We start from the raw sequence: 27,539 nt of genomic DNA on the forward strand, positions 1-27,539 counted from the left end.
ACATTCTCCTGGCATTTGCTGGGTGGCAGCCAGAGGAGCAGAGATACTGGCACCCATCCCCACCCAGTGGGTTTGGGTTCAGCATGCCCTCTTGGGATGGCTCCCTGGCTCCTGGCCAGCTGGCCGACTTGGAGGAGGGGCCCTTCCAGCTAAGCGTGGGATCCTGAGGGAGAATCCTCTGCATCATTGCTGTCTCTGGAGGTTTGGGCGGAGACAGTTCAAGTTGGTGAGAGGGGAGCATTGCATGGATGTCCTGTGCTGGATCTCAGGCCCAGACGGGTCTTGGGAGCCCTGGGATGGGGGTTGGGGAGTGGACAAAGTCCCAAATGCAGGGAGCAGCACTGGTTTTCTATTGCTACTCTTAGGATAAGTAACGACCACATCCCTTGGCATTGTTCTCTCCACCTGCTGGGCCCCTCATGTCCACTCCTTGCCCCCAGACAGCCAGTGCTTTGGCCACAGGGCCATGCTCACTCCCCAGCACATGCCAGTTCTTCTGACTCCTCTGTCCTGAGCAACCTTTCCTTGTTCTCCACTCACGCTTTTCAAGGGCCAGATTAGATGTTACCTCCACTGTGAGGTCCTCTCAGACGGCTCCTTCCACATCAGGCTGAGTCCGTTTGCACGTGTTCTGAACCTCACAGCTCCCAAGTTTCCCTGGGGTTACCTCAGGTAACTTGTTACCCCACATGGTTATGGGAGTTATATATATTCTTTCCCATTTGATTATAAACACCTCAGTCTCCTTTATCTCACATGGGGTCTGACACAGGCCTAGTATACAGTAAGTGCTCAATAAAGACCTCTTGAATGAATGAGAATGGCTGTGAGTAGGGTTGGAATAGTTTGAAGAAGAGGGCTCAGTTGTCGGGTTGGGGCAGTCTTGGAAACTTCGTGGAGGAGATAGCCTTAGGACTGTGAAGGAGGGAGAGGGTCAAAGCCATGGATCAGTGAGGCCCAAGATTGCCTGGGCAGGGGCTGGAGATATAGCTCAGTTGGTAGAGTGCTTGCCTTCCATGCACAAGGCCCTGGGTTCAATCCCCAGCACCACAAAAAAAAAAAAAAAAAAAAAAAAAAAGAAAAGAAAAAGAAAAAGATTTCCTGGGCAATCAGAGAGGTCAATGTGGTCAGCTTCAGACAGGACCAGCTAGGGGCAGTAAGGACCAGCACTGGACTGGGAACAGAGAGAAGAATCTAGAACAAAGACTTGGCCCCAGAGGTGCCTGCAGGAGGAAGGCACAGTGCTGAGAAAAGAGCTCCCGGGGCTGGGGTTGTGGCTCAGTGGTAGAGCTCTCATCTGGTTTGCATGAGGCACTGGGTTTGATCCTCAGAACCACATAAATATAAAGATATTGTGTCCACCTAAAACTAAAAAAATAAATATTAATAAAAAAAAGAAAGGAGCTCCCAAAACCTCTGCCTGAGTTGTAGCCTGAGGAAGGCTTGGCCTTTGGGTCAGGATTGAGACTGAGGCCACCCATGAGTGAGCCTAGGTGGTGGGGTAGCAGTGGGTGAAGTGGAGAAAGGCTTCTCGACCTGTGCATGAGTGGGTGAGCAGGATGCTGCTGTGGTCTCCATGGGAGAAGGCTCCGCGTGTCAGTGGGGCATAGGCTCCCAGGCAGGGAGCACTGTGTAAGTCAGGAAGGGCCACTGCAGGTGGCACTTTTCAGGCCATAGTTTAAAATTCTTGAGTGAATGCTCCTGGCTGCCAGCTGTGCCTGCCTCTCCTGGATTCCGCACATCAGTAGCAAATGATGCTCTGTGGCCTCAAGGGAGCTGCCGCCAACAAGTTGGCCATAGCATCTGGCATCCTTGGGAGCCCTGAGGTCCTGCCATCTGTCTGGGCCCACCTGTCAGGCTGCACAGGCCCAGGGTGTGCAGCGACGTGCGGCTGGGGGGCAGGGTAGTCTCAGCTGCCACTCCAGCCTGTCTGTCTGTCTGCCTATCCATCTGTCTACACCCCTGACTGACTGAGGACAAGGAGAGACGGTGTCACGGGGTCTTGCCATCCACCTAGTCTCAAGGGGGAGGCAGTAAGCTCCGGGACTTACATGAGAGAAAACACAATCTGAGCCAGGCTGTGGGCAAGGCTAGGCCCAGGGACAGCGGCTTCTCTAGAGCCTGCAGCAGACCTCAGAGGGAGGCAAGGACCCACTCAGAGGTGCACAGCAGGTCTGAGGCAGTACCAGGCCAGAGCTGTGGCCCAGAGATGAGGTTCCTCTAGTGGGCCCCTCCCCCACTGTCCTGCCTGGCCCTTGGCTGTAAACACAGAGAGAACAAGTTCCGTTTCCCGGGAAATATTTATCTCAGGCCGTGTGGGGAGCGTGTGCACTGGCCTCCTCCTGTCCTTCCTGCGGGCCGACTGGGGCAGGAGGTGAGGGCCCTTGGCAGCTGGGGAGCCTTGGCAGCCCTGGAGGCTATCTGTGGGGCCACCAGCAAGCCCAGGGAGGGGCATTCCCTGAGGACCCTGCAGGGGAGGCTGCCTCTGACTGCTGCTGGCTGGGGAAGGAAACCTGTTTTCTCCAAACCCCACAAACGACCTCCCACTCTCTCATGTTCCTCTGCCCAGCCCTGTCTCCTCCAGGTACCCTTCTCCAAGACTTTGCTCCCACCTGGGATGACTTTCCTCCTCTTCCTCAGCTGTCAAGGGCTTCCTCTGGGGTGACTCCCGGCTCTCACTCTCTACCCCTTTGTCCACCTTCCACCTTCCCCTCCTCAGGCTTCAGCTTCAGGCTGCATCCCTGCTGGTCTTGTTCAAAGTTGTTCAGGCAGGGTAGGCAGCTTCTCTCAGCTTCCCTCTTGGCAAGCGCAGGCCTGGGCATTCTGAGACTAGGGCAAGGCCCACAGGTCCCCCTCCTCTGCCCATCTCACTGTGGCCAGCATGAGCCTGGGCACTTGGTGGGATGTCAAATGGGGGACGATGGAAAATCCCTTTAGTCCCACCAGGATTGGTCCTGAGGCAGAGGCGGCCGGGGTTCCTGCTGGCCCTCTCCTGGGCTTTGGACTGTGTATCCCAGACTAGACCAGGCCTGAATGGGCCCTGACAACAGGAAATCCTTGAAGGAACAAGCAGGAGCTGAGGACTCTGAGCACAACAACAGGAAACAGGCTTGACACAGGGCAGCAGCTCTGTGACCGTGCCCAGCAGGGGCGGAGGGACCCAGGCTGATGCCGAGGGTGACACTGAGACACTGATTGTGGGACAGTGGGTATTCTACTGAGTGTGTGACACTGAGCTTGTGACATGTGATATCAAGTATGTGACCATGACCTGGGATGCTGTGTGAAGATAGGTTAGTCATTGAATATGTGACCTGGATGTGTGGCACTCTGTGATGGCAAATGTGGGAGACAGTGGGTGTGCCACCAAGTGTGTGTCACTGGGGGTGATGATGGATGCATGAAGGGTGTAACATCATGAGAATCAAATGCCATGTGCAGTACCAGATGTGGCTTCAGTGTGGGGCTGGAGTGTCTGACACTGAATGGTGAGATTGAGCACCACCCAAGGATATGATACAGTGGGACTGGGTGTGCAAACATGGTGTGACAACTGAGTGAAAATGAGTGTGTGATGCACATGGCCCCAAGCCTGACACTGCATGTGTGAGGGTTGTGACCATGTGAAGTGCAACACGCAATGCCATGTGTGACAGTGTTGTGGGACGACACTGATAGGTTCAGGCGGAGAAGCAGCGTGGTCTGAGAGATGGTGTTGAACGGCGGCTCTGGCTGATGAGTATGGGGGGACAAGTCAGGGAACAGTGGGGAGGCCATCGGGTCCTTTAGAGTCTCCTCAGAAATGGCCAAGCTTTATAGATTTTGTCAGGTAGAAATGACCAGACTTGCTGATGACCAAGAAGGTGAACAAGAACGACAAACTGAGGACGGACAATTCCCAGGTTTTTGATTTGAAAAACCAAGTGACAGAATATGGAGAGGAGCAAAGACGGGGATGATCAGGGGGTTAGTGGGGACAGGGGGCAAGGAGGCAGAAATGGAGAGGCCTGCTTTGGACGTGTTAAGTCAAACATGCAGATGAAGCTGTCCAGTGGGCAGCAGGGGCCAGGCTGGCCATATATTTAGGAATCCATAGGGGTGGGTAATGTTAATCTGTGGATCTGACTGGGATGATCTAGGGAGAGAGCATTGTGACAGAAGAGGTGGGGACTGAGGACTGAGTCCTTCCCACATACCCCAGAGTGCAGAGAGGTGGTGAGGACAGAGAGCCACCAGGAAGGTGGAGGAGACCAGGAATGTGAAGTTGGAGGCCAAGGAGGGAGAGAGGGTGAAGGCGGGGGTGGGGGGGAGTTGGGGTATAGATGCTGCTAGGCCCTGAACTGAGGTAGGGGATGGGACACTGTCCCTCCTGGGCCATGAGGGTGTGCCAGGCTGGTAAGACCTACTTCAGTGACAGGCGGGGCCAGAAGTCAGACTGGCCTGGGAGGGACAATGAGTGGGAAGTAAGCACAGTAAGCCTTTGGAGACACTGGTCTCTGAGTGATGCAGAGAAGGGGTGGGCATATCTGAAAAAGGGGTGGGGTCCAAGGAGATTAAGATTTTTTTAATTGTGGAATATTTTAAACACACACAATATTGGAGAGAATAATACAATAAACTGCCATATTCCTATCACCCCAAATCAACAGTTGTCAAGATTTGGTTATATTTATTTATTTCTTCCTCAGTTTTTTTTTTCCATTTTTCTTTGCTTAAGTTTCTTTTAAAAATGTTAAAAGAAAATTATGGTAAAATATATGTAACATAAAATGCACTATTTCAACAACCTTTTCTAAGGGTGCACATTGGTGTTAGTGCACTCACATTGATCCGCCACCAGTCTCCAGAACTGTTTTCATGTCCCAAACAGAACCTGCAGCTATTGAACAATATTGACCCTGCCCTGGACACCACCAGTTACTCTCTATCTCTAGGAATTTGACCTCTCCAGGTACCTCATGTAATTGGGATTACGAGCATTTGTCTTTCTGTGACTGACTTCTATGTTCACTTACCATAAGTTCATCTGTTTTGTAGCATGTGTCAGGATTCTCCTCCTTTTTATGGCCAAAGACTATTCCATTGTATGTATGGACCACATTTTGTTTATCCATTCATCTGTCTATCAATGGATACTCGGGTTGCTTCCATGGTTTTTCTTTTGTGAATCAGACTGCTATGAACATGAGCCAACAAAGATCTCTTTACCCTGCTTTGGGTATATACCTGTAAGAAGAGTTGCTAAAATCATATGATAATTCTATGTTGGATTTTTTTTGAGAAAGGGCCATACTGTTTTGCAGGGTATCTGCACCATTTTACATCCCCACCAGCAGTAGACAGGTGTTACCGTTTCTCCACGTCTTTGCCAATTCTTGCTATTTTCTGGGTCTCTTGATGGTAGCCATCCTAGTGGGTGTGAGATGGTCCCTCACTGTGTTTTGTTTTTTTTTAAAGAGAGAGAGAGAGAGAGAGAGAGAGAGAGAGAGAGAGAGAGAGAATTTTAATATTTATTTTTTAGTTTTCAGCGGACACAACATCTTTGTTGGTATGTGGTGCTGAGGATCGAACCCAGGCCGCACGCATGCCAGGCGAGCGCGCTACCGCTTGAGCCACATCCCCAGCCCTCACTGTGTTTTTTTTTTTTAAATATTTTTAGTTGTAGATGGACATAATACCTTTATTTTGTTTATTTAGTTTTTATGTGGTGCTTGTGTTTGAACCCAGTGCCTCACACATGCTAGGCAAGCGCTCTACCACAGAGTCACATCCCTAGCCCCCCTCCCTGTAGTTTTGATTCTCATTTCCCTCAGGATCATTGATGTTGAACATCCTTTCACATGTTTGTTGGCTATTTGTATATCTGCTTTGGAGAAATGTTTATTCAACTCCTTTGTCCATATTTTAAATGAGAGTGTTTGCTTTTTTGTCATCGAGTTGTTAGGAGTTCTTCATATTTGCTGGCTATTATCTTCTTAATAGATAAAGGGATAAATGGTTCGAAAATATTTTTTCTCATATTGTAAGTTTCTTTGCTGAAACATTTTAAAGCATCATTATGAAATGATGTCATTTCATAAAAGGTGGATTTTTTTTTTCTTTTGAGACTAGGAGGTCCTGGATGATGCTGAAATGTGATAGTGTGATGCAGAGCCAACATGGTACCTGCATCTGATGCTGTGGGTGACACAGTGGCCTTGGGATTCTGATGTAGGATACTGAGAATGTGGGACACTCTGAATTAGGGTGATAGTGATGAATCACTCTGTGTGGCCCTCTGACACTTGATGTGGGGGCTCTGTGGAATGATTGTGTATCACCAAGCATGTGGGACGTGCTCTGTGAAGGTGACAGTGATCACATTCCTGTGTGTCACCTTGGGGTGGATAGTATGAAACAGAGCAAGACACTATGTGTGAATGAGAGGGGCTGTTAGTGCTGTGGGTGACGTGAGCACATGCAATCTGAGGATGATCAGTCCCAGTCTCAGCTGCTGAATGTCAGAGGGAGTTTGGACAACAAACGTCCACCATGGACAGAAACAGTGTGAGCTGGCACGAAGCCCTCTCCCTTCTCTGGACACCCAGGAAGGTTTCCAGGGGCCAGGGGGAACCTTGATGGGATGTGGTAGGTGCTGATGGGCAGGACCTAGGGTGTGGGACAACCCTGCCTGGGCTCTGATTGTGGCATTTTATCTTTGGAGCCTCAATTTCCTCGAGCATCAAATTGGACTGTCAACAGGATTGCACAAGATGCCCTGTGTTCTATCCCTCGCTCCATGTCAGTAATCCCCCCACCCACTCACTCCTGCACCCTTTTCTCCTTCGTTAGCCTCCAGCCCAGGTTCCTGCAGCCTCATTCAATTAGGCCTATGCAATTTGCTCAGGAAAAAGCCCCATAATTTGGTTAATCACACCAGTAGAAGATCTGGCCCTGGTGGGGAGGGGGAAGAGGTAAGAGGGCCATGCCAACAGCTGAGAGCATGGGTCACCAAGTGCCTGTCCCTGGACCCCTACAGCCACCCCTCAGGCTCCATTCAGGAGCCAACAGAGTTCAGATGCCTGGTCTTTCATATGGCAGCCACAGAGGCCTTGAAACCAGAGTCCCTGGGGAGGGCGACCCTACTCCTCTCTAGGCCTCTGTTTCCCATTTGGACAACGAGGGTTGGGCTGTGAGTCTCAGGACACCCAGTCACCCCAGGGTCTCTGCATCTCAGCTCCAGTTCACCCCCTCTCAGGGCTTCTGTAGGGCCTCCTGGGCCCTGGAGGAGAAGGGTGGAGGTGGGGACAGAGCCCCAGGGGAAGTTAAGAGGGATGGGTGTCCTCAGAGTTCCATCTAGGATGTGTCCACTCAGTTCCAGAGTCAGAGAGCCTCTACAGGTGGAGGTGGGAGCAGGAAGAAAGGGAGCTGCCATTTCTTCATCACTTACAAGACCATCGCTTCCTAATGCAGCCTGTACCTCACACAGGGGTGCCGACAGAGATGGAGTGAAGCTGACATTGAGCCCACTCCCCTCATGGAGGCTTGCCCCTCAGGGCTGCCTTTTCTCAGAGTGCTGGGTCCCTTTTTTCTAACTAGCACAAGGTGGCCTTGGCCCCTGCAAGCAGCTATCTTAGGTGGTACTTGGATGGCTCCAGTTTAACCTAAATTTTACAGATGAGGAAACTGAGCACAGGAAATTGAAAGACTTGTCCAATGTGTATGGTGTGTGGTGGGCCAGGGAGATGGCAAATCTGAGGGAGGTGATAGAGGAGGTGACAGGGTGCCTAGGGAGGAGAATTATATCACCCAGATACCAACACTCTCAGCCACACACTCATTCATAGACAAGACCCCAAGAGAAACAAAGCTCACTGCATGCACCAGGCTCACATTGATGTCAATGACCTGATTCACACCCGCAGGGACATAGGCAGTGAAAGCCATGTGTAGATGACCAGGTATGGACGTGGACGTAGGATACTCACACATTCACACTCTTAAACTGTCTTCCACAGAAGCACAACCCATATGCTTTCACACAGATGTTTTCCTAGTAACCCAAGGGTCATATTCTGCTGTGGTCACATGGTGGCCTATAGGGACACACCGTTATGGACCACGTATGCTTAGATTACCAGCCAAGCAAGAACTCCCTACAAAGTGAGAGAAAAGGTCAGCCTTGATGAGTATACCCAGAATCTTGCTCTCAAAAAAGCCACACAGAAAGCTATTTTCATTTTCATTTCCAAGATAAAATTCATTTTCAATTGCATATAGGGTCTGAGGACAGGCGGAAGGGCATCATCCTTTCAGGACTCTGGGACTCTAAGAAATCTGCACAGACTCAGACACAACAATCCCACTAAAGTTCCCAGGCTTTGGTCTATCCGGCCTGGGCTGTGTGCACGTGTGCGTGTGAGCACGTGTGTATGCACACATGTGTAATTGCTCTGGCTCCCAGGCTCTCGGGATACAAGGCGGGAGAGTAGGAGAAATTCCAGAGAATCCGGATGTTTGTTCTATGGCTCCTGGGCCCTCCAAAGGCAAATAACTTTGGATGCCAGCCTGCCTGCCTGTACGGGCAGGGTGGGGTAGGGTGTATGAGGAGCCTGCCTCCGTCCCTGGAGCCCCTCTGCCTAGGACCCTGTGCACTGATGCAGGAACTGAGGACTGTGACTAACTTCCCACAGTCTCTCAGGCCATTACCTCCCACCTCTGGGGCTTGGGTCCCTCATCTGAAAAACGGAGGCAGAGGGGAGATGAGACTGGGTGGGATTTACCCTGGTGACCGAATAGAGAGAACCCCTTGGGACCAAGGGTCCAGAAAAGAAAACCAAAGCTGGAGAGGGGTCATGCAGGGGACCAAGAGGGTCCACGTCCAGGGCAGGGCATGAGCCCCAGAGGCTGCAATCCCTCCCTGCCAACTCCCTCCTTCACTGGCAGAGGACTCTGGGCCTCAGTGCCCACATCTGCTCTGGGATCCTGCAGCCCAGCCCCTGGCTTGCTCTGCCAAGGCAAGCAGGGGAGGGAGGAGGTGGCAATGAGTCAGAGAGCCGGGCTGGGGGTTTCCCAGAGGACCAGATCAGGGCTGGACCTGGAAGGACAGGAGAGAAAAGAGGGCACCATATGCAGGAAAATGGGGAGCCAAGGCCCCAGTGGGGAAAAATGAAGGGGTGAAGAGAATGAGGTAGAGTTGAGCAGAGGCCCAAGCACACCCAGCCTGGGTGAACGTAGGGAGTCAAATGGGCGCAGCCCCTTGTTTCTTCACTCCTCTGGAAGACTCCAGGAGGGTTGTACAGGCAGCTCCCCACGGCCCCAAGCTAGAGCCCAGGGTGGGTGTGATGAGCACTGGCAGTCTTATGGGAAGGCAGGGTATAGTCACACTGATGTTTTAACAAAGCACTGCCGGGAGCCAGGCGTGGTGGCACATGACTAATCCCAGCGGCTCCGGAAGCTGAGGCAGGAGGATCTCGGGTTCAAAGCCAGCCTCAGCGACTTAGTGAGGCCCTAAGCAACTTATTGAGACCCAGTCTCTAAATCAAATATAAAAAGGGCTGGGGATGTGGCTCAGGTGGTTGAGTGACCCTGGGTTCAATTCCTGGTACCAAACAAAAACAAAACAAAACAAACAAAAACACTGCCAGGGTAGGGCAGCCGAGAGAGGCCACTACCCTGGGGAACACAGTGGATGAGAGCCCAGACGCAGGGGCATGCCTGGGATGAACCCTGCCCAGAAGATTCCTCACCCCAACTCCTAATAAAGAAGGGCTATTTTTAGGGACAATAAAAGTGCTCAGACATTCCTGCAGGGGGAGGGATGGAGAGGGAAGGGTAGGATCAGTGCCCAGGGAGAGAGAGGGAGGACCCCGCTTCTCCCCCCAACTCTGCCTTTGCCTTCAAGGTCTTCCCCCCAGGGGCTTCCCTGGCTGGCCCTGCCACTCCAGTCTTGTCCCCAGGGTCCCCTTCTGGCTCTTATGTCTGTCACCATGTTTCTGAATTGATCTCTGTCCCTGTCTCTCTTTCTCATACTCCCATTTTCTCCCTCCCCTGGGATTTGGGGAACAGCTGGGTTGGGCCAAACTCTGAGGATGGAGCCAGATAGAGTCACGGGACAAAGCAGCGTGAGGCTGTGGGAGAGACGCCCACCAGAGAAAGACAGTGAGAGAGGCAGCGTGGTGAGCCCAGAAGGCCCCGAGAGAGGGGCACAGAGCCAGGGTGAGCCCCCCAGTAGGCATCACTAGGCAGCCAGCTGCCCTGGGCCTGCTGTGTTGTCCCAGAGGCAGCCAGCATTAGGCCCCCCAGCACCCTTACCCACCCCCACAGCCCCTCCCCAGGCTTGCTCTTCCTCCCTGCCCTCTGCAGGCCCACACTAACCCTGAGCCAGGCCAGTGCCATTCAGCATTTACCTCCAGGGTGGGCATGGTGTCTGGCACAAGGGGAGACAGAGACCCTGACCCCAGCCCAGAGGAGGACACCCCATTCCACCCCACATCTGAGAGGAGCCCATCCAATCCCCTGGCCAATACAGGGTGCCCAGGGGTCCTGAAGACAAATTGCTCAGGAGGGAGGTAGACTGGTGTGGCTAAGAGGGCTGGGCTGGGGCATGAGCCTCCCCCTCCAGGGGAGAACCTGAGCAGGCCTCCCTGCCTCCTTTGGCCTTAGTCTATCCCCGTCAAGCTGGGGACTGGCCTCCAGGAGGCCTGGGGCCTGTTGACTGTGGTCCTCTGGGAATTCTCAGGAGTCCTGGGAGTAGGACAAGTGACCACCTGGGTTGGAAGCCTTCCTGGAGGAGGTGCTGTCACTGACTCACTCACTCACTCTCCTGACCTGCTGCCCCGACTCCTTCTTCACTGGGAGATGATCCCAGTGCAAGAAGGGCCTTCTGGCCTGCGCAGACACCCCGGGAAGGTTGCCAGAAGCTCTCAGCACAAGGTGCCCTCATTCCTTTGGCTCTTCTCTGAGACTGTTGCCACACCAGCCTTGGGAGACTTTGAGAGAGCTCATCAGTCCCCCTGCCTGGGGGTCTCCAGGGGTCCTGGGGCCCACCTTTCGATTCACTGATGTTATGCACCCTTCATGGCTCAATAGCCCTGAGCACCCAGCAGTTCACAGGTCAGCAAACATCTGACTTCCGTGAGGGGCTAGGTGATGCCGGGGACCTGCAGAGGAGCAGGGCCCAACCATCCCCTTCTAAGAGCTCCTAGTCTGATGGGGGAGCCAGATGAGAAAGAGCGACAATACATGGACACCACAGTGCTGTGACAGGGGTGCACAGCGTCATGGGGCCCTAGCGGGGAAGGTCAATCTGCCTGTGAGGGAGCAACAACCGAATCTCCCTGAGAGTGGGGGTGCTCAGGGGAGGGGAGTCGCTCATCCATCCATGGATCACATCCTTCCTTTTGGCTGTCATTTCCTGAGGGATGTACCCTTCGTTTCATGTGAGGCTCTGAACTTGCTTTATCCAGCTCCTGACCTACCATGGAGGCCCTTCAAGGGGGTGAGGCAGAGGAAGCCTCCCAACATTGAGGTCATGGAGTCGTGGAGTGTAGAGCTGGAGGGGCTACTCTTTGCTCGCACTCTCTGGAGAAGGGCAGCCACCCTCCTTGCCGCCCAGGTTCTCTCGAGGCAGGATGCTGGCTCACAGTGTGGCTACAGCTGCCTCCTTGTGTCTGGGCCCCTGTCCCAGCTCTGCCTTCATGGGCTCCAGGCCAGGAGACAGGAGAGTTAGAGGTAGAAGGACAACCACTGCCCGGTAGCTGGCTGGGGGAGCAGTGGTGAGGGACTGTGAGGAGAAGGTGGGTAGGAGGGATGGGGTCGCTGTTGTTTGTCATGTACACGACACAGCTGAGGTGAGGAGGGGTGGAAGAAGCCCCGAGCCTGACCTGGCCTCTCACTGAGGTCATCTCCCTCCTCCATGTTGGCTGCTCTCTTGTCCCCTCCCTCCTTGCTGGTCCCCAGGCTGGGGACTGAGTCAGGCCTCAGAGAACTGATGGTTCAGACAACCCCTGCCTTCCCTGCCCAACCACTTCCCCCTTCTAACCCTCTCCCCCAACATGACCTGGCCCAATGGATCCAAGGGGGCCTGGACAATTGGCAGGAGCTAGAGAAGCCAAGTCTGGAATAGGGTGAGAGGCCCAGAAGGAGCTGGCCGCGGGCGTGGGAAGGAGGAATCCAGCAATAGTGCCAAGCTCGTCATGGAGGCAGGACCCACGGGAGGCACCAGGACAGGCCCAGGTGTATTCTACAGTGCACGTGTCTCCAGTGTGGCTCGGAGGCTGGAGACGCGGCCCTGTTGGAGTAACAACTGAAGCCGGAGTCTGCAAAGGGTGGGCAGGAGGGAGAAGGAGAGGGATGGGGACAGAGAGGAATAGGGGGATGGAATGAAGGAAGGTGGGAAGAGGAATGAGAGGGGAGGAGGGAGGCAAGGCCTCTGGTGGGTCCTTCTTCTAGGGCTGGGCTGCAGGTAGCCCCTTCCATGTGCCCTGTGCCCTGTTGCCCACCACCCCAGTTCTCTCCTTCCTCACCCCCTGTCTCAGTACCTTTCCCATGAAGTCCCCTCTGTGGGGCAAGTGGGTAGAGTTATCTTGAGAGGCTGGGCTGCCCTCACCGGAGCAAGGCTCTCTCTCTGTCCTCAGCTCCTTCACCTATAAATTGGGATGATCAAAACAGGTCTCCCCAGGGCTCCAGGAGGCTCTGAGATCATGTAGGTTAGTGGATCTCAAGGTTTGGTTCCCAGACCAGCCACACCACCATCATCTAGGAATGATGGACCTCATCCCAGACCAACTGGGTCAGAATCTCTGGGGACGGGGCCCACAACTCTACATTTTTAACAGGTCTTCTGGTGATTCTGGTGCATGCTAACGTTCGAGAACCCCTGGGGGACACGGTAGCCATAGCAGGTGGTTGAGACAGATGCTTTCCCTTCCTCTAGACTGCTTCAAACAAAGCACTGACATCTGAGCTAACCCAACTGTGGCCTAGGTCTCTGTCCTGCCTCCCCCTTCAGACTAGTTCTCAGGAGCGTCACCAAGCCTCTTCCCTCTGCCTGACCCCTGGTCCAGCTCAGCCTTGCTGTGGGGAGGTTTAGAGGTATAAGATGTTAACATGCATAGAGGACTCTTCTCTGAGTATTTCAGGCACCAGTGTCTGCTAGAGGCGGCTCCTTGGGCAGGTGGCAAGCGTGGGAGGGTGGGGAGGGAGGGAGGAGGGGGGAGGAGGAGGAGGAGGAGCTGCCTTGTTCTGCTTCCTTGTCTTCTGTCTCCCTGGCCAGGCATGCTGCGGGGCTGTGAGGAGCCACAAAGGAAGCCCAGGGTGCTGGGCTCAGTCAGGGATCCAAGGCTCAGCCAAAAGGGCTTCTCTGGTCTGACTCCCCGGGAGGCCTCCTCTGGGGGAGTTCTACCGGTTCCCCTGACCAAAAAGCTGCACTTGCTACTTGCGATGCTGGGCACAGAGATGGGCATGTTCTCTTTTGCCCTTGAAGGGCCCCATTCTCTGAAAAGATTAGAGAATGTGTATGTTGCCCATCAGAACAGGAGGCAGGGTGCAAAAGAGGTGCCCAGGAACCCCCAATTTTCCCCATCATGGTCACCTTCCTCAGCCCCACCCCCCATTCTGCAGAGGGTCTATTTGTGGTCAGGTGCTTTCTCCTCAAGTTCTCAAGATGACTACTTGGACGTTTGGGGGAGGAGTGGGCAGGAGAGATGGGAGCAGGTAGGGACAGGGATTATTCAGGAGAGAGAGATGGAGAGTGGGAGGATCAGCCATCCGGGAGGAAGAGGGAGGCTGTGGAGGTGGAAAAGACTCAGAGGCAAGACAGGAGGGCAGCATGTGGCAGAGGTGGATGTTGGCCGAGGGAATCAGAGAGGGGCAGAGAGATCCACCCGAAAAGCCTGGCCCAGAGGGAAACAAAGAAGAGCAGAGAGGCAGCAAAGCCCCAAGGTCCAGGGGATCTTGAAGGACATCCCCACCCTTTAGAGAAGAGGACACCAAGTCCCTACCCCTAGGCCACGCAGGGGACCCAGCACAAGCAGAGTTGGATGAATCCGTATGGACAGTCCCAGGAGCACAGCTTGAGATGCAGGAAATACTTGGCTTTGAGCTTGATGTTATTCTTCCCTGGAGGCAGCATGAGGGCCACTGCAAGGCTTCATCTCAGAGCAGGAGGCGGGGGGTCTAGGAGCCGTGCAGTGGGGAGGGCCGCAGGGGGGTTTGTGGAGATGGGAAAAGACAGAGACTCAAGGGGATGGGACAGGAGGGCAGACTGTGACAAAGACCCTGAGCCTCAAGAAGTTTACCAGTCCCTGTGCTAGTGGCTCCAAAGACGATATGGCCAAGGTCTCTGGTTTCATGTAATTTTAGGTTGTCAGGAATTAGAAATATTAATTATAGACCCTCTCCTGGCTCCAGTGAAATGCTGGTCCGGATCCCGCTCCAGGACAGGCCCCAAACCTGGCTTCAGAGGACTCTTGACTCAGAACAGCCTCCCCTCTCCTTGGTACCTGAGGAGAGAAGATGGGTGTGTGGGCATGGCGCTGTCTGCGGTGCTGATGGCCTTACCTCAGACCACAGACAGCAGGTGGAGAGCTGGGAGAGCAGGAAGGTTCCATCCCTCTATTCATCTACCCATCCACCAGCCCGCCATCTACCACCCACTTTTCCACCCATTTTTCCACTCACCCACCATTTACCCATTCATCCATCCACCCACCCAGCCATCCTCATTGAATTAAGCGACAAAACCATAGAACTCTATGCAACTGAGCTAGAAAGACCCATTTTTACTAATGAGGAAACCAAGGTTCAGAAGAGGAAAGGGGTGTGCTTCAGGCCACACAGAGCTTCTGTCGTCAATCTGGGGCAGAACTAGAAATTGCTGTTCTTTTCTATACACCACAGATTCTCCCCTGGGGTCTGGGAAATTGCCTGGTTGTTATGCCGATATTTACACTGGTGTTTGCTCAAGAAAGCTTTGAGGACAGGAAATGTGACTCCTTCACCCCACTCTGAGCCTGGGCTCTATGCATGCTTGCCTCACTGCTTACTTGTGTGTCCATTGGACATATGGTCGCATTTCTGTGTGTGTGTGTGTGTGTGTGTGTGTGTGTGTGTGTGCGCGCACGCGCATGTTTATGTGAGGGTGTGTGCACACGGGCATGGGCAGAGGTGTAAAGATGGCAGTGTGCATTTATGTGACGTGTGGATGGGCATATGAGCTAGGATGGCTGTGACTCCTTTAAAAATTCTTGGGGCTCCAGCTCAGACTCAACTTTGCTCCCCACCTGTGTCTCCAGTTCAAGAGCACCCCCACTTCTCATTTATAGCTGCTTCCCACTGATTTTCCCTCCTTCTTCCTGCTCCAGTTCTCCCCAGTTTTCTCTCCTGCTCCCCGACCATTATCCTGTCCTTGCCCTGAGAAGTCATAGAAAATTGATCAATCAGAAGAAAGGCCAGACAGGCACCCACCAATTCTAGTAAAGGACAGTTCGGGGTACCCCCCAATCACAGCAAAGGGCAGACTGGGGAGCCCACCAATCAGAAGAAAGGACAGATTGTTCTCTCTAAGCCCCCTGAGGCAAGACACAGGGGTTGGGGTGCTGAGCAGGAACCAGGCAGGGGCCAGAGATCCAGAGATTTGGGCTTTGGATCTGACTCTGTCCTGACCAGCTAGATGATTACAGATAGGTCATTGCTTCTCTTTGAGTCTCAGTTTCTTCATCTGTCAAATGGGAAGACTGAACTATCTGAAGCCTGTGACTTTGAAAAATCTCTCCTCCCATACCAAGCTCACTCCATTGCCTGGGATTCTCTTCCCTAGTTTCCAGCACACCCATGTTTGATGTCACTGGGGGAAAATCTTTCAGAGGTTGGTTTGGTGACCCACATGCCCCTGCCCCTTGCCTCCAGGCAGGAATAGTTCTGCACCAGCACCAGCAACTAGGGCCCTGACCTTGGAGCTCCGGTCTGGGGAGCCTGGTTCTAAAAAGATTATATTTTGAGATTATCTGGGGCTTCTGCTCTTTCTCCCTCTTGGTCTTCAGCTTTGACCTTGGAAGGCCACAGCAGCCTGTGTATGTGCTGTATGAGCAGGTGTTGCTGGAGCCCTTGCCTGTGAATCCCTGAGACCCCCTGTGTGGGTGCGCACACATGCCTGGAGGGCTCAGAGGCACGGTGGCTCTCCGTGAGGAGGCAGATGTCTAAGGTTGGGTGGTGCCGAGGATCTGTGAACTGTTCCCGCAGCTCCCAAGAGTCACAGGAAAAAGGATTCAAATTGGGGATTGTGCTGTGTGAAGTCAATGGCTTCCAGTGTCCAAGGACAGACATCTCTGTGAGCAAGATGTATCTTCATCCTTGAGCAGGAGGAGGGACGAGAAGGAGGTTCAGGGCTGGGGAAAGCAATGCCTGGGCATTTGGGCATAAAGTTCACTGCTGTCCCCCTCCTCCTGGGAACAGGGTCTTGGGTGGGGGTGGGAGAGAAACTGTAGCCAAGAAAACCCAAGTGTGAAATTTAGATCTGAAGCCCAGACCATAGGCTTCATTCAGACTCCAGAGCAGTCCTTCCCTCTGCAACCCTCCTCCTAAATGGGAGTTCCTCCCATGCTTGCATACCCTCAGAGATGGGGACCTCACTTCTTCCATGTCTCCTGGTGGCCTCTGCCTTTGTACTATGGCTTTGCCGGTAGGAAGGTCTTTTATCCCACTGGACAGATACCAGCCTCCTGTGACATCCTGTGGGTCCCCAGGCTGTCAGCGGGCCACGGAGTTCAATCCTTCAGAACTGGAGTGCTTGAGAATTTCAAGTTGGAGACTGATAACCCCGAGTCTGCTCTGCTAAGCCTTCCTAGATTGTTCAGTCTTACTCTAATGAAGGACTTGGTTTCTAATTCCCTCCTTACGTGGATCATGTCCTCTGGAAGAGGCTCATCTTGTCCTTACCTTAGTTCATTAACTAAGGATGGTTTAACCAGACTGTAGAAGTGGAGGATCTGTCATCTTCCTTATCTGGGCTAACAGATCTCTATTAATATGGCCTATAATCTCAGCATTTTTATTTTTATAAGTCATACTTAACACTGGGGGCTCATGTTGAGCTTGTGGTCTGCTAAGACTCTCAACCTCATGTTATTTTCACCTGAATGGGGGCCAAAGCATGCCTCCTTGCAGTTAATCACTTTGCTTTTTGAACAGAGACCTAGCCATCCACAGGGAAGATATCAGAAAGGACTTCCAAGGGCTGGGGAGAGGGCCTGGCTGAGTGGATGCTGTGAGTCACCATTCTGCTTTGGCCCTGGATCCCCTGTTCCATTACCTTTCTCTTTGATCCCTGTGGCTCTGGCCAAGTTAATAGAGCGAGAAGCAGGGACCTTTGTTGTCTCCGTTCCGGCTCCCCAAGGACAAGGCCTGTTTCTGAGATGGGAAGGCTGCGAGGCAGCCAAGGCTGACTTCTTCCCTCCTCTGGTTGCAGGAGTAGCCCCAGCGAGCCTCTCCCAGGGTGTGAGGCCGGGCGCCCCTCTCAATCCAGTCCTCGCTTGGCTGTAAAATGAGACCTGCGCCCTCCTGGGAAGAGCCCGTGGCCGGCGCAGGGAGTGTTTGGCTAAGCGCCTACTCGGTGCTGGACACTCCCTGAGGCACTTTTAGCCTCAGTTTCATTTTTATTTTCATTTTTTTATGTGCTCAGTTTCAGTTTGTCTTTATGGTCAGCCTGTAAGGGGCAGTAGCCACAGTTGCCCCCAATTAACAGATAGATGACTGAGGCTCAGTGATTGAAATAAGACAAGCTGTGTATACACAGTGAGCCGGGTATCAAGTTTAGGGGGTTCATTTTTTTTTCTGGTTATTTACTTTTTTTTTTTTTTTTTTTACTGTATTTTTCCTACTCTTTCAGAGCTGTCCTCAACTAAAGGACAAGAGATCTGGGGGCTACTCTTAACGCACTGTGAGGCCTTGGCTAAGTCCCTGGCCTTTCATCGAACCTCAGTTTCCCCATCTGTAAGACAAGGGACTTGGTCACTCAAGGTCCTAATATTGATTAATTCTGAGACCTTAGGATCTGGGGATTCAAGTATCTGAAGCCTCAGGCTCGGGTCTGAGCCGGGGGTTTGTGTTCACAGCCCTCTGGGCACGCAGGGCTGCCCTGGCCTGCCCAACAAAGCCCTCACTGCCCTCTCCTCTCTTCCAGGATGCTTTGCTGAGCCTGGGCTCTGTCATCGACGTTGCCGGCCTGCGACGGGTTGCCAAGGAGGCCCTCTCAGCTGTGCTCCCCAGAGTGGTAGGTGCCCAACCTCGCCCCGTACTTCCCAGGCTACCCCAAAGCCTCGCACAGGGTCAGAGAGGAGGGGAAGAGACAGGGCCTGTCCAGAGGACCCTCACGGGGAACTGGAGGGTCTGGGTGTGTGTCCTAAGATGGCTTGCTGAAGGAGGAGGCTGCAGCTTACACCAAAGAATGAACTTTTTAAAAAGAATCCCACAGTATCTGAGCCAGAAGGGATCTTAGAGGTTAACTGGAAAACCTGTCTCAGATAATGGAGGGGATTGCAACAGGACATGATGGCGTCTGGTGGGTTTTGGAACATGTGCATAGGAGGTTTTGAGTGTGGGCACGAAGAGCTTCCTGGAGGCCAAGGCTTGCAGGTGCTAGAGGGCTCAGCTTTGGTGACTGGATCTGCACTGGGTTAAGGTGTCCTGTCTGGAGACAGGAGCCTGGACTGAAATGACCCTTAGTAATCTAGAAGCTTCTCTCTGTCCCATCCCAACACTAAATGGAGTTGCAGATTTGGAGCAGGTAGAGGGTGGTAACCCTGGTCACATAGACCCTGAATGCTTTGTTGGGAGATTGTGTCCCTCTTTGGTGGCCATGAGCCTCTCTCAACCAGGCTTTAATGCCTACTGTTCATCTCTTAAGAAGGAAGGTAGATCAACTGGCTGTTGAAGCCCAAATCAGCAGGGTCTCAGTTGTGTCATATAGAGGAAAGTAAGGAACTTTTGGAACCTGAGTGGGGGGTCTGATCCAGTCTAAGGAACATGGAAGACTTCCTGGAGGGAGATGCCCAAATTGAGTCCTAATGGCCTTGAATGTCCTCTCCCCTACTCTCACCCCCCAGCCAAGGGCAGCCTCTATTCTGGGAAATTGAGCCAACTCAGGATGCGACCTTCTTGCCCCGGCAGAGCCCATTGTCCCTGAATCTGCATGATGGATGAACCACCAGAGGCCCAGAGAGGGAGGGCACTTCCCCCAAGGTTACACAGCATGACAGGAACAAATGGGACTTGGCACCTCAGCACTCCCATTCCCTCTCCTCAACTCTGCCTTCTCCAAACCTCCTAGAAGTTCAGCGCCCAGGAGGAGGGCTAATGACTGAGCTTTATTGAGCGTGAAATTGGTAGGAAGTGGGTGGTGTGTTGGCACCCAAAAATAAATCCTCCAGGAGGGGAATGGGATTGAGGCAACATCTGGCCTGGGGTAGAGGCACATCTGGAAAAGGAGGGTTAGGGGAAGCTGGCAAGGCAGTGTCCACAGGCTGGTCCTGAGGGCCTTGAGTCTCCCTTGGGTGCAGCAGGAGGAGGTAACTGGCTAGGTTTGCACAGGCTGGGTGCCCTGGTGGCTGTGCGGGCATAGATGCCCTGCACTGGATTAATTGTAGTCTTAAAGCTGGAGGCTGGGTGACAGCTGTGATCCAGAAAACGAGGTCCCTGGGATAGCAGAAATGTCTACCCCAGTCCACCCAAGAGACCTGTCATGAGCTAGGGAAGCCCTGACTTAGGGAGACCTGGCCTGATTCCAGGCCCACAGGGAGGTAAGGCAGGCGAGGTCCTCGGCTGCAGGGAGTGGGGGGAGATGGGGAGGGGTCACCCTCCACCCCCGGGGAGGATTGCTGCAGGCACCTGGCTTCCTCATCAGCACTCATTGTGGCAGGCAGCCCCAACGCAGATGGTGCTGATGTGTCTGAAACCGTCCCTCCTTCTCTCCAATACACTCAGCTAATTTTAACCCGGAGGGCTGAATGAGGGGGTGGGAGACGCGGACATCCGGAAGTGAAGTGAGGCTGTGTCCCCCTCCACCCGCAGGATTACCACCCTCTCCCTGCTAGGGACAACTCTTTGTGTGCGCCTCGTGGGCTCCCAGCCTGTTTGGGCCCATACCTCTGGCCCCTCGCGGCTGCTGAAGAGAATGACAAGAGGAGCGGGTGGCCTCATTCCCAAAGTTCTTTTTTTCCTGAACTCTTGCCTGGAGCCTCATCCCAGGAAGACAAGGGGGTGCAGGGTCTTTCCAGTGTCTGCCACTCTCAGTCACATCGGGCTCTGTCATTCCCATCCACCACCCCTTAACCTGGAAATGGTGCTGGGGCATCTCTTGTGGCCTGAGAGAGGGGCGCTGACTAGGGACAGCCCCTCACAGTCCTAGAGGCACTACTTCTGCTGAGATGGGTCCCACACCTATTGAGGGTGGGCCTTTGATACCAAGCACCGTGTCACCTCCTCCTGAAGGTTCCTTGATCCCTTCAGCGAAGGAGAGCCCCCTCCAGCCTGTCACAGAGAAAACTACAGAGTTGCACAGTTGGGCTGTGCAGAGTTGGGGGGTGGGCAGGGACCCTTAAGAGTCTCTAGTTTCTGCTCAGAGGGAATGTGAGGTTTTGCCTGTGGGTCAGTGAGAGCGACTTCCGTCAAGACGTGGCCTGTAACGAAGGCCAGTACTGCTCTGGGTCCGCGGGGGAGGGAGGATTGGAGAGCTGAGGACTTGACAAGCTTTGAGCAAGAGCTTTGATCTCACTCTAGGGAGCGATCTGTCCAAAATACAAATCTGCTCATCAGGTTCACTGCCTGCCTGGCCCCCAGCTGTGCTCTTAAGGCCCTTCAAGTTCAGACCTGCTCACCCTGAGCAAACCCCTGGACCTCTGGACCTACCTGCACACCTGGTGCTTAACCCACAAACTGGTTCTCTCTCCCACCTCCAGTCCCCAAATGTGTCCATTTCTCATTCAGTTACAGCCTAAAGCTCTCTTCCTCCAGGAACCCCCTCACAGAAGATGGGTGCAGTGCCCTCTCTGCTGTCTCCTGGCTCTAGTCACTCTGTGTGTGTGTGTGTGTGTGTGTGTGTGTGTGTGTGTCTGGTTGTTTGCCAAACACCTGAGGCTGGAGTCAGGCAGGAAAGTATCCAGGGTGGAGGTGATTGGTTTGCACTCAAACCTTTCAAACTCTTTCCCCAGCACCTTGGATTTAGGGTAATCAGTTAGAAAAGTTGGCAGATTCATGGATCAATCACTTTCTAACCCAGAGATCCTTCCAAGACTAGAGGGTGAGGTACTCGGTTTATAAGGGTGTTTTTGCACTCTGGCTACATGTTAGAACCACCTGGAGAGTAAAAACAAACAAAAATGTCAGAACCCTGCTCCCAGAGAACCCATGATTTGTGGTACAGACCCTGTGTTTAGCCTGGGACTCGGCCGCTGGGGGCCTCTCCAGAGGGCTCATGAGTGCCTTTTGTCTTAGGAGACTGTCTACACCTACCTGCTGGACGGGGAGTCCCGGCTGGTGTGTGAGGACCCTCCGCATGAGCTGCCACAGGAAGGGAAAGTCCGGTAAGCCGTTCCCTGCACCCCCTTCGCCCTCTTGCACTGCTGAGGATGCTCGGAGTGAGAAGGCCAAGGCTGTGGCGTCTGTGAATTTGAATCTATCCCATCATGCCATAAGAACCGTCTGTGGTGACAGTCACCTGCATCTGAGAATAGGGAGCCCCCCTGCCTGGGTTCAAAGCCCAGTTCTGTGTTTACTGAGTAATCTTGGGCAAATTATACAACCTTTCTGGTCCAGTTTTCTTTTTGTTACATGATGAAAACTGTAGTCCTGGTAGGGTTGATGGGAGTATTCAACGCATTTAACACATGTCAAGCACCTAAACCAGCTTGATCCATGATGAGGGCTATCTATCTGTTTGGTATTATCATTATGATAGAGGATCAGAATCAGGGATTTTAGGATCAGGGCTCAGTATCCTAGAGTCCCCTGAAACCTCTGAGCCCACTGAATTCAGTTTCTTCATTTTATAAAGGGGCAGGAGACATACTTCAGGCCACATACCAGGTGTGAGGTCTCCTTGTTCCTGGGTCTGCAGTGGTCAGTAAGAGGAGGAGACTTGTCAGAGAAGGAAGTACCGATGGCAGAAGTGTAGGTGCAGAGGAGGCTGGCTCCAGAGGACTCGATGTTGTTTCCCAAGAATGGAAGCTAGGGCCATCCTGTGGCCCATGGAGCACTGGGCTGGGAGCTGAGGGCAGAGTGAGCACTGGTGGGGGTGTTCCCAGGAGGTGGCTCTTCCCCGGTGCCGTGTGGTTTCAGAGAGTACCTGAGGCTTCAGCACCCCATTCACAGAGGCCAGGGGCAGCATTTGGTCTGGAGAGGCTGATTCGCAGTCCTGAGTCCCTCCTGTTACCTGGAACCCTGGATCCTAGGTCTCTCCCTGCCCCCCCAGCCCATAGAAGTATCTGGCTTTTCTCCAACAGGCCAGAGCCTTCCTACCTCCTGTCCTTCCCCTGAGGTCCTTGGGGGTGGGTAGCTATGACACTCCCTTTTAGCTTCTCCTGGCAACTTCTCCCTTCAAGGATTGTGTGAACAAAGCCACCCACTGTCCCCTCTGGCCTCTGTGTCCCATCTGTAAAATGATGGAATATGACTAGAAAGTCTTTGGAATCTTAAAGGAAAAAATGCTGTAAGGGGCTTGGGTGCAGTTCAGGGGTAGTGTGTCTGCTTAGTGGGCACAAGGGACTGGGTTTGATCCCCTGGGGGAGGGAATATAATAATGTCTTCTTATTTTCTCTCAACAAGCTCCCCCCACCTCTAAATCTAAAGAACTTTGTCTAATAAGAGCTTAACTCCTCCAGGAAGTTTCCCCCAATCAGCCAGGAAAGGCCTTCCTGGGAGGGACGCAGGATGACAGGGTAGGGAAGCCGGGGTGGTCCTGAGGGCTTGCTCTGCCCCTTCTGGCCTGCAGCACCGCCTCTGGCTGCTTGCCTCTGGGGGAATGGGCAGCTCTGCCGTGCCCCCAGGTCCTTCCAACCAGCAGCTATTCAGCATCTTCCCCATAACCGCCTGAGACCCAGCAAAGCCTTTGGAAAGGGAGGGGGGAGAAAGGCAATTAAAAATGAAGGCTTAAATGCAAATAGCCCAGAGCTTGTTGGAGATTGAGAGGCAAATGCCTTCTGGAGACAGGGGTCAGGTTCCAGGAGGCCACCATGGACCAGGAAAGGAGGAAGCAAGAGGGTGAGGGTAGGGTACCCCAGAGACACAGAGATCAGCGTTCATTCAGGTTGGCAAGGACCTTGGTTTGGGGGTGCAGGCTTAGGCCTAGTGCTCTCTTCCAGAATCTTTATTGTGCCTGCCCCCCTGTGTGTCCAGCATACAGGGTCAGGTGTTCAGCTCACCTCCACCTCTAGGAGTGAGAGGCCCAGGGCTGGTTGGGCCCTGCTCGTGGGCACTACCAGCAGGACCAGGGCTTTAGATGTAGGTGTGTGTGGAAGAGGTAAGAGCCTGGAATGGCAGCCAAACGCGCTTGGCTTCTGGTTCAGCCTGCCTCACTGTGTCCCACCTATGTGTTGCCTTAATGATAATGGGTGCCAGTGCTTAGCACAGTGCCCAGCACACAGTAGGAGCTCAGGGATGGCGGGTTGCCCAAGTTCCTCCAGTGATTAACTTTGGGTGACCTTGAGAAAACGACTTTCCTTCTGGCTTCAGTCTCTTTTTCTGAGAATCAGGTGAGGCTGGATACAGGTTTTCTCCAGTGGTGCCCCGGTGGCTCTGGTCCCATCAGGAGGTGGAGGCACCTGTAGATGGAGGTGTGGGTGGTGGCTGGCGGGGCTGGCAAACAGCAGCAGCTGTGACATGGAGGCTGAATCATAAAGGCAGATAAGGTCCTTAGAGGAAGGGGCAGAGAAGCAGCTAAGGGTGGCGTGGGGGAGAGCAGGGTGGAGGTGGGTCTGGGCAGGAGTGAGTGGGGCGCCCTTGAGCCCTACTGTCCCACCTGTCCTGCCCCCTCCCACCTGCAGGCTCTGGGATGGCCCGCTCCACCCCCAGGCTTCCTTCTGTCCTGCTTGCAGATGCTGCTTTTCCCTGCAGGATCCTCCCCTGTCTCACCTCCATCTCAGCCAATTCCATTTTCCTTTTGTGACCCCGCCAGAAGCCCTCTTCCACAAGCCTGATCCGCAGCTCCCTGGCACTGAAGAAGATCTAGTCTTCAAAAAAAGGGGGTCTGGTCATAGTGGCCTTCCTGGAGATGAATCTGTCCACAAGGAGCTGGGAGTCGGGAGAACTGGGTTCCAGGACACATGGCTGCAATCACGACCCTATGCTCTCTCTAGTATTTTTGTTTTTCCTGTGCTCAGTATGGAACCCTGGGCCATGTGCATGCTAGATGAGTGCTCTACCACTGAGCTACATCCCCAGCCCCCTGCTATCTCTCTGGACCTTGTTTTACCTTTCTGTGAAATGATAAGGTTGAGCATTCTGTCGTCGTGGGCTGGTCCAGCTCTGAATCTTAGGGGCCGCAAGGGGCCTCAGGGCTGGAGAGGAGAGAATCCTGAGAGGCTTCACCTCTCTTTTGTGGGTGCCCCCGCCCCAATCTTCCAGCCTATTTCAGTCTCCAGCCTGCCACCTTCATCTTTTCATTGCATCGTTTGCTACCCTAAAGCCTCTGATCACTTGCCACAGAGCATGGGAGACCTCAGGCCCTGCAGTTACCAAGAGGGCCCCTGCTCAGGCTGGCTGCCATTACCATTAGGGGCCCAGGGCCCAGCTTTGAGAAATCTCCCTCAGGGCGGACCTGGTCTCCTCTCACTGAACAGTTTATCTGCCCCTCTGGTTTATCTGGAAAACACAGGGACTTGTCTGTTCCCTTCTCTGGATGCTCATTATTTTGGGGAAAAGAGAGGGAAGAAAGGGTCCAGGTCTGGGCCCGGATCATAATTTGTCTTCAAGAGAGAGGTGAAAGGTCAGAGAGAGGTTGATCCTCAGTGAGAGAGGGAGGGATAAATGAGGGGACGGGGACTCAGTAAGGAGAGGGAACCTCAATGAGAGATGGAGGCTCAGTGAAGGAGGGGGGTCAGGGAGAGCACGGGGCTCAGTGAGGAGGTTGGTGTTGTTGATGAGATGGAGCTCAGTGGGGCACAGGGCTCATCAAAGTCAGGCTCAGTAAAGGGCCTGGGCACTCAGGGCTGGGGCTTCATGGGGGTGGGGCTCATCAAGGGGCCAGGTAGGGGGTAGGTCTCGTTAAGGAGAAGGGGCTTACCCTGGAAGAAGATCAGAGAAGGATGTGGGGAAGGAGACCTGGGCACTTAGCTCTTTCCAGGCTATTGACCTTACCAACGGAGAGCTTTTCCCTCTATTCTTTTTCCATTAAACAAATAGTTGTTAAAAGGACGGAACAGTCATAAAATCCACGCCCGTTCCTCTTTCCACTCTGCCCATCTGTCTTTATCTTTAGAGGGGCAGACCATGACCATAAGGGACCCAGGGCTGAGTCACTGGTCTTCAGCTGGACAGCTGGCCCTGGGGTGTGGAGTCCCCCCAGCCCCAGCATCAGCCTGGAAGATGGGGCGGGGGGCTGGAGAAGGAGAAAGGGAGGAGCTGAGGAGGAGGCCAGGAGGGCCTTAGTGGAGAACCATCAGGGGACCTAAGTAATGGGAAAGCCCCACTCGCACGTGATGGGTGATACCTTGCCTCAGTTGTCTTTAGGGGACCTCAGGGACATGCAGGGGAGGTTTCCAGTTAGCTTTTGGGGATCTGGGGCTAGAGCTCATTGAGAGTTGGAGTTCATAAGCCAGGAGCACAGAGGAAGAAGTTCTGTGCAGAAGAAAGGCTGGGACATATCCTTTCATTGGGGTCCCTGGGGAGAGGCTGATGCTGCCCTGGGTCTATGGGTGGGCAATGATAGTCAAGGGTCACTGGGGAGGCTGCAGGACTTACCAGCAACATAGGACTAGCGCCACCTTGTGGCTTCCTGATAACAAGAATGTCGAAGGCCAAGTAGCTGGGTGGGGTTTAGCTGAGGGTCACTCCTGTCCTAATGAAGTCCCAATCTTCATCAATTTAGTCCATTGTCCTTCTGCCGCCCTAGCTCTCTGTTCTTTCCTGGGGTGATTCAAGGTAGCCAAGATAGCCCAGAACTGAAGCCCAGCACTTGGGCAGACTCAAAGCTCCTGGATGTAGGGATGAGAAGGTGGGAGACACCACTGGTTTTTGTAGATTCTGAATTGGTCAAAGGGGCCAGGAGGGAACTAGTCAGTGTGACATTGAATGAGATGCTCAACCTCTTTGGACCTCTGTTTCTCCAGAGGCTGTGACCTCCTGATCTGGTGACTTGCAGGCTGTCCCCTCTTGAGTCCTCATCTGACCTGTACTGGATTCCCCTTAGGGACCCCAAATGCAGACACCAGAGTACCAGTCCCCTAAGCTTCTCTTCCATCCAGATCAGGCAGTTCCTATAAAAACATGGAGGCAGCAGGAGAGATTCAATTCATCACTGAATCGAATCCAGAGGCCTGGGGGGAGGGTGGAATGTATGGCAGGGCAGAGAGAAATGCATTCTTTCCACAGCCGACCTCCCCTGCCTCAGTTTCCACCATCACACCTGGGTACTCATGCTGGTCTCCTGCTCAAGTGTCACAACTCATCAGTCTTTGGGATGGTTCAACCTAATTCTGGTGCCAACTGCCTGGCGCTTCCAGTTATTAGCTGTGTGATCTTGGGCAGGTTACTTTTTTTTTTTAAAGAGAGAGAGAGAATTTTTTTTTAATATTTATTTTTTAGTTTTCGGTGGACACAACATCTTTGTTTGTATGTGGTGCTGAGGATCGAACCCGGGCGTCAGGCATGCCAGGCGAGCGCACTACCGCTTGAGCCACATCCCCAGCCCTTGGGCAGGTTACTTAATCGCTTTGTGTTTTAGCTTCTCTATCTGAAAATGAAGCTGATGGTAATCTCTAACCCATAGAGTTGTTGATAATTCTGAGCTAGTCTCTGTGAGTTGTTTGGACTGTGCATAGCACAGAATAAATGCCCAATAAACTCTAGATATGATGACTGCCTGTGGAGTATTGCTCCTATGCTTTGCATCAAACTTCCTCTACAGCTGTTTTCCAAGGTCGTGGTGGGGAGGGTTATACTCTCCCCCACCTCCATTCTCCCAGGGAGGCCCAGAGAAGTTAGGTCACTTGCCTAAGGTCGAGTAGCAGCAGGGATGGGGTTTGACCCAGGCAACCTAGCTCTCAGCCTGCCTGTGCCCTCCCTGATCTCCCCACTGCCCGGGGCTCCACACTGGGCTTCACACACATTCTTTTCCTACATCTACCAGCAGGAGGCACCAGAGACCAGGCTGTAGCTGCCTGCCCCTGCATCTGGGGCTAGGGTCTCCACCCTCAAGGGTCCTGGTTTCATTTTTGTCCTCCTCTATTCCACCCTAAGGCAGGTCAAGCTGTACAGATCCTCACAGGTGTGCAGGGTCCACCCTGCTGTGTGTCCCCAGGCTGGGTCTTGCTCTGCTTTGATCCCGGGACTAAAAGGTGGTACCGTGTCCT

At 53.4% G+C, this 27,539-nt stretch overlaps 1 protein-coding gene across 2 annotated transcripts in view; it reads left to right on the plus strand.

Annotated features, from left to right (window-relative positions):
* The window catches only part of Pde2a (phosphodiesterase 2A), a 59,545-nt gene that overhangs the window by 13,401 nt on the left and 18,605 nt on the right, over nt 1-27,539 (plus strand). For both annotated transcript variants that reach the window (XM_076846693.2, XM_076846694.2), the window contains 2 exons: nt 18,161-18,250; nt 21,469-21,557. In XM_076846693.2, coding sequence (XP_076702808.1) covers nt 18,161-18,250; nt 21,469-21,557 — 179 coding nt within the window. The remainder of the gene's footprint in view (nt 1-18,160; nt 18,251-21,468; nt 21,558-27,539) is intronic.

The sequence above is a fragment of the Callospermophilus lateralis genome, chromosome 2 (genome assembly GCF_048772815.1).
Source record: "Callospermophilus lateralis isolate mCalLat2 chromosome 2, mCalLat2.hap1, whole genome shotgun sequence".
NCBI lineage: Eukaryota > Metazoa > Chordata > Mammalia > Rodentia > Sciuridae > Callospermophilus > Callospermophilus lateralis.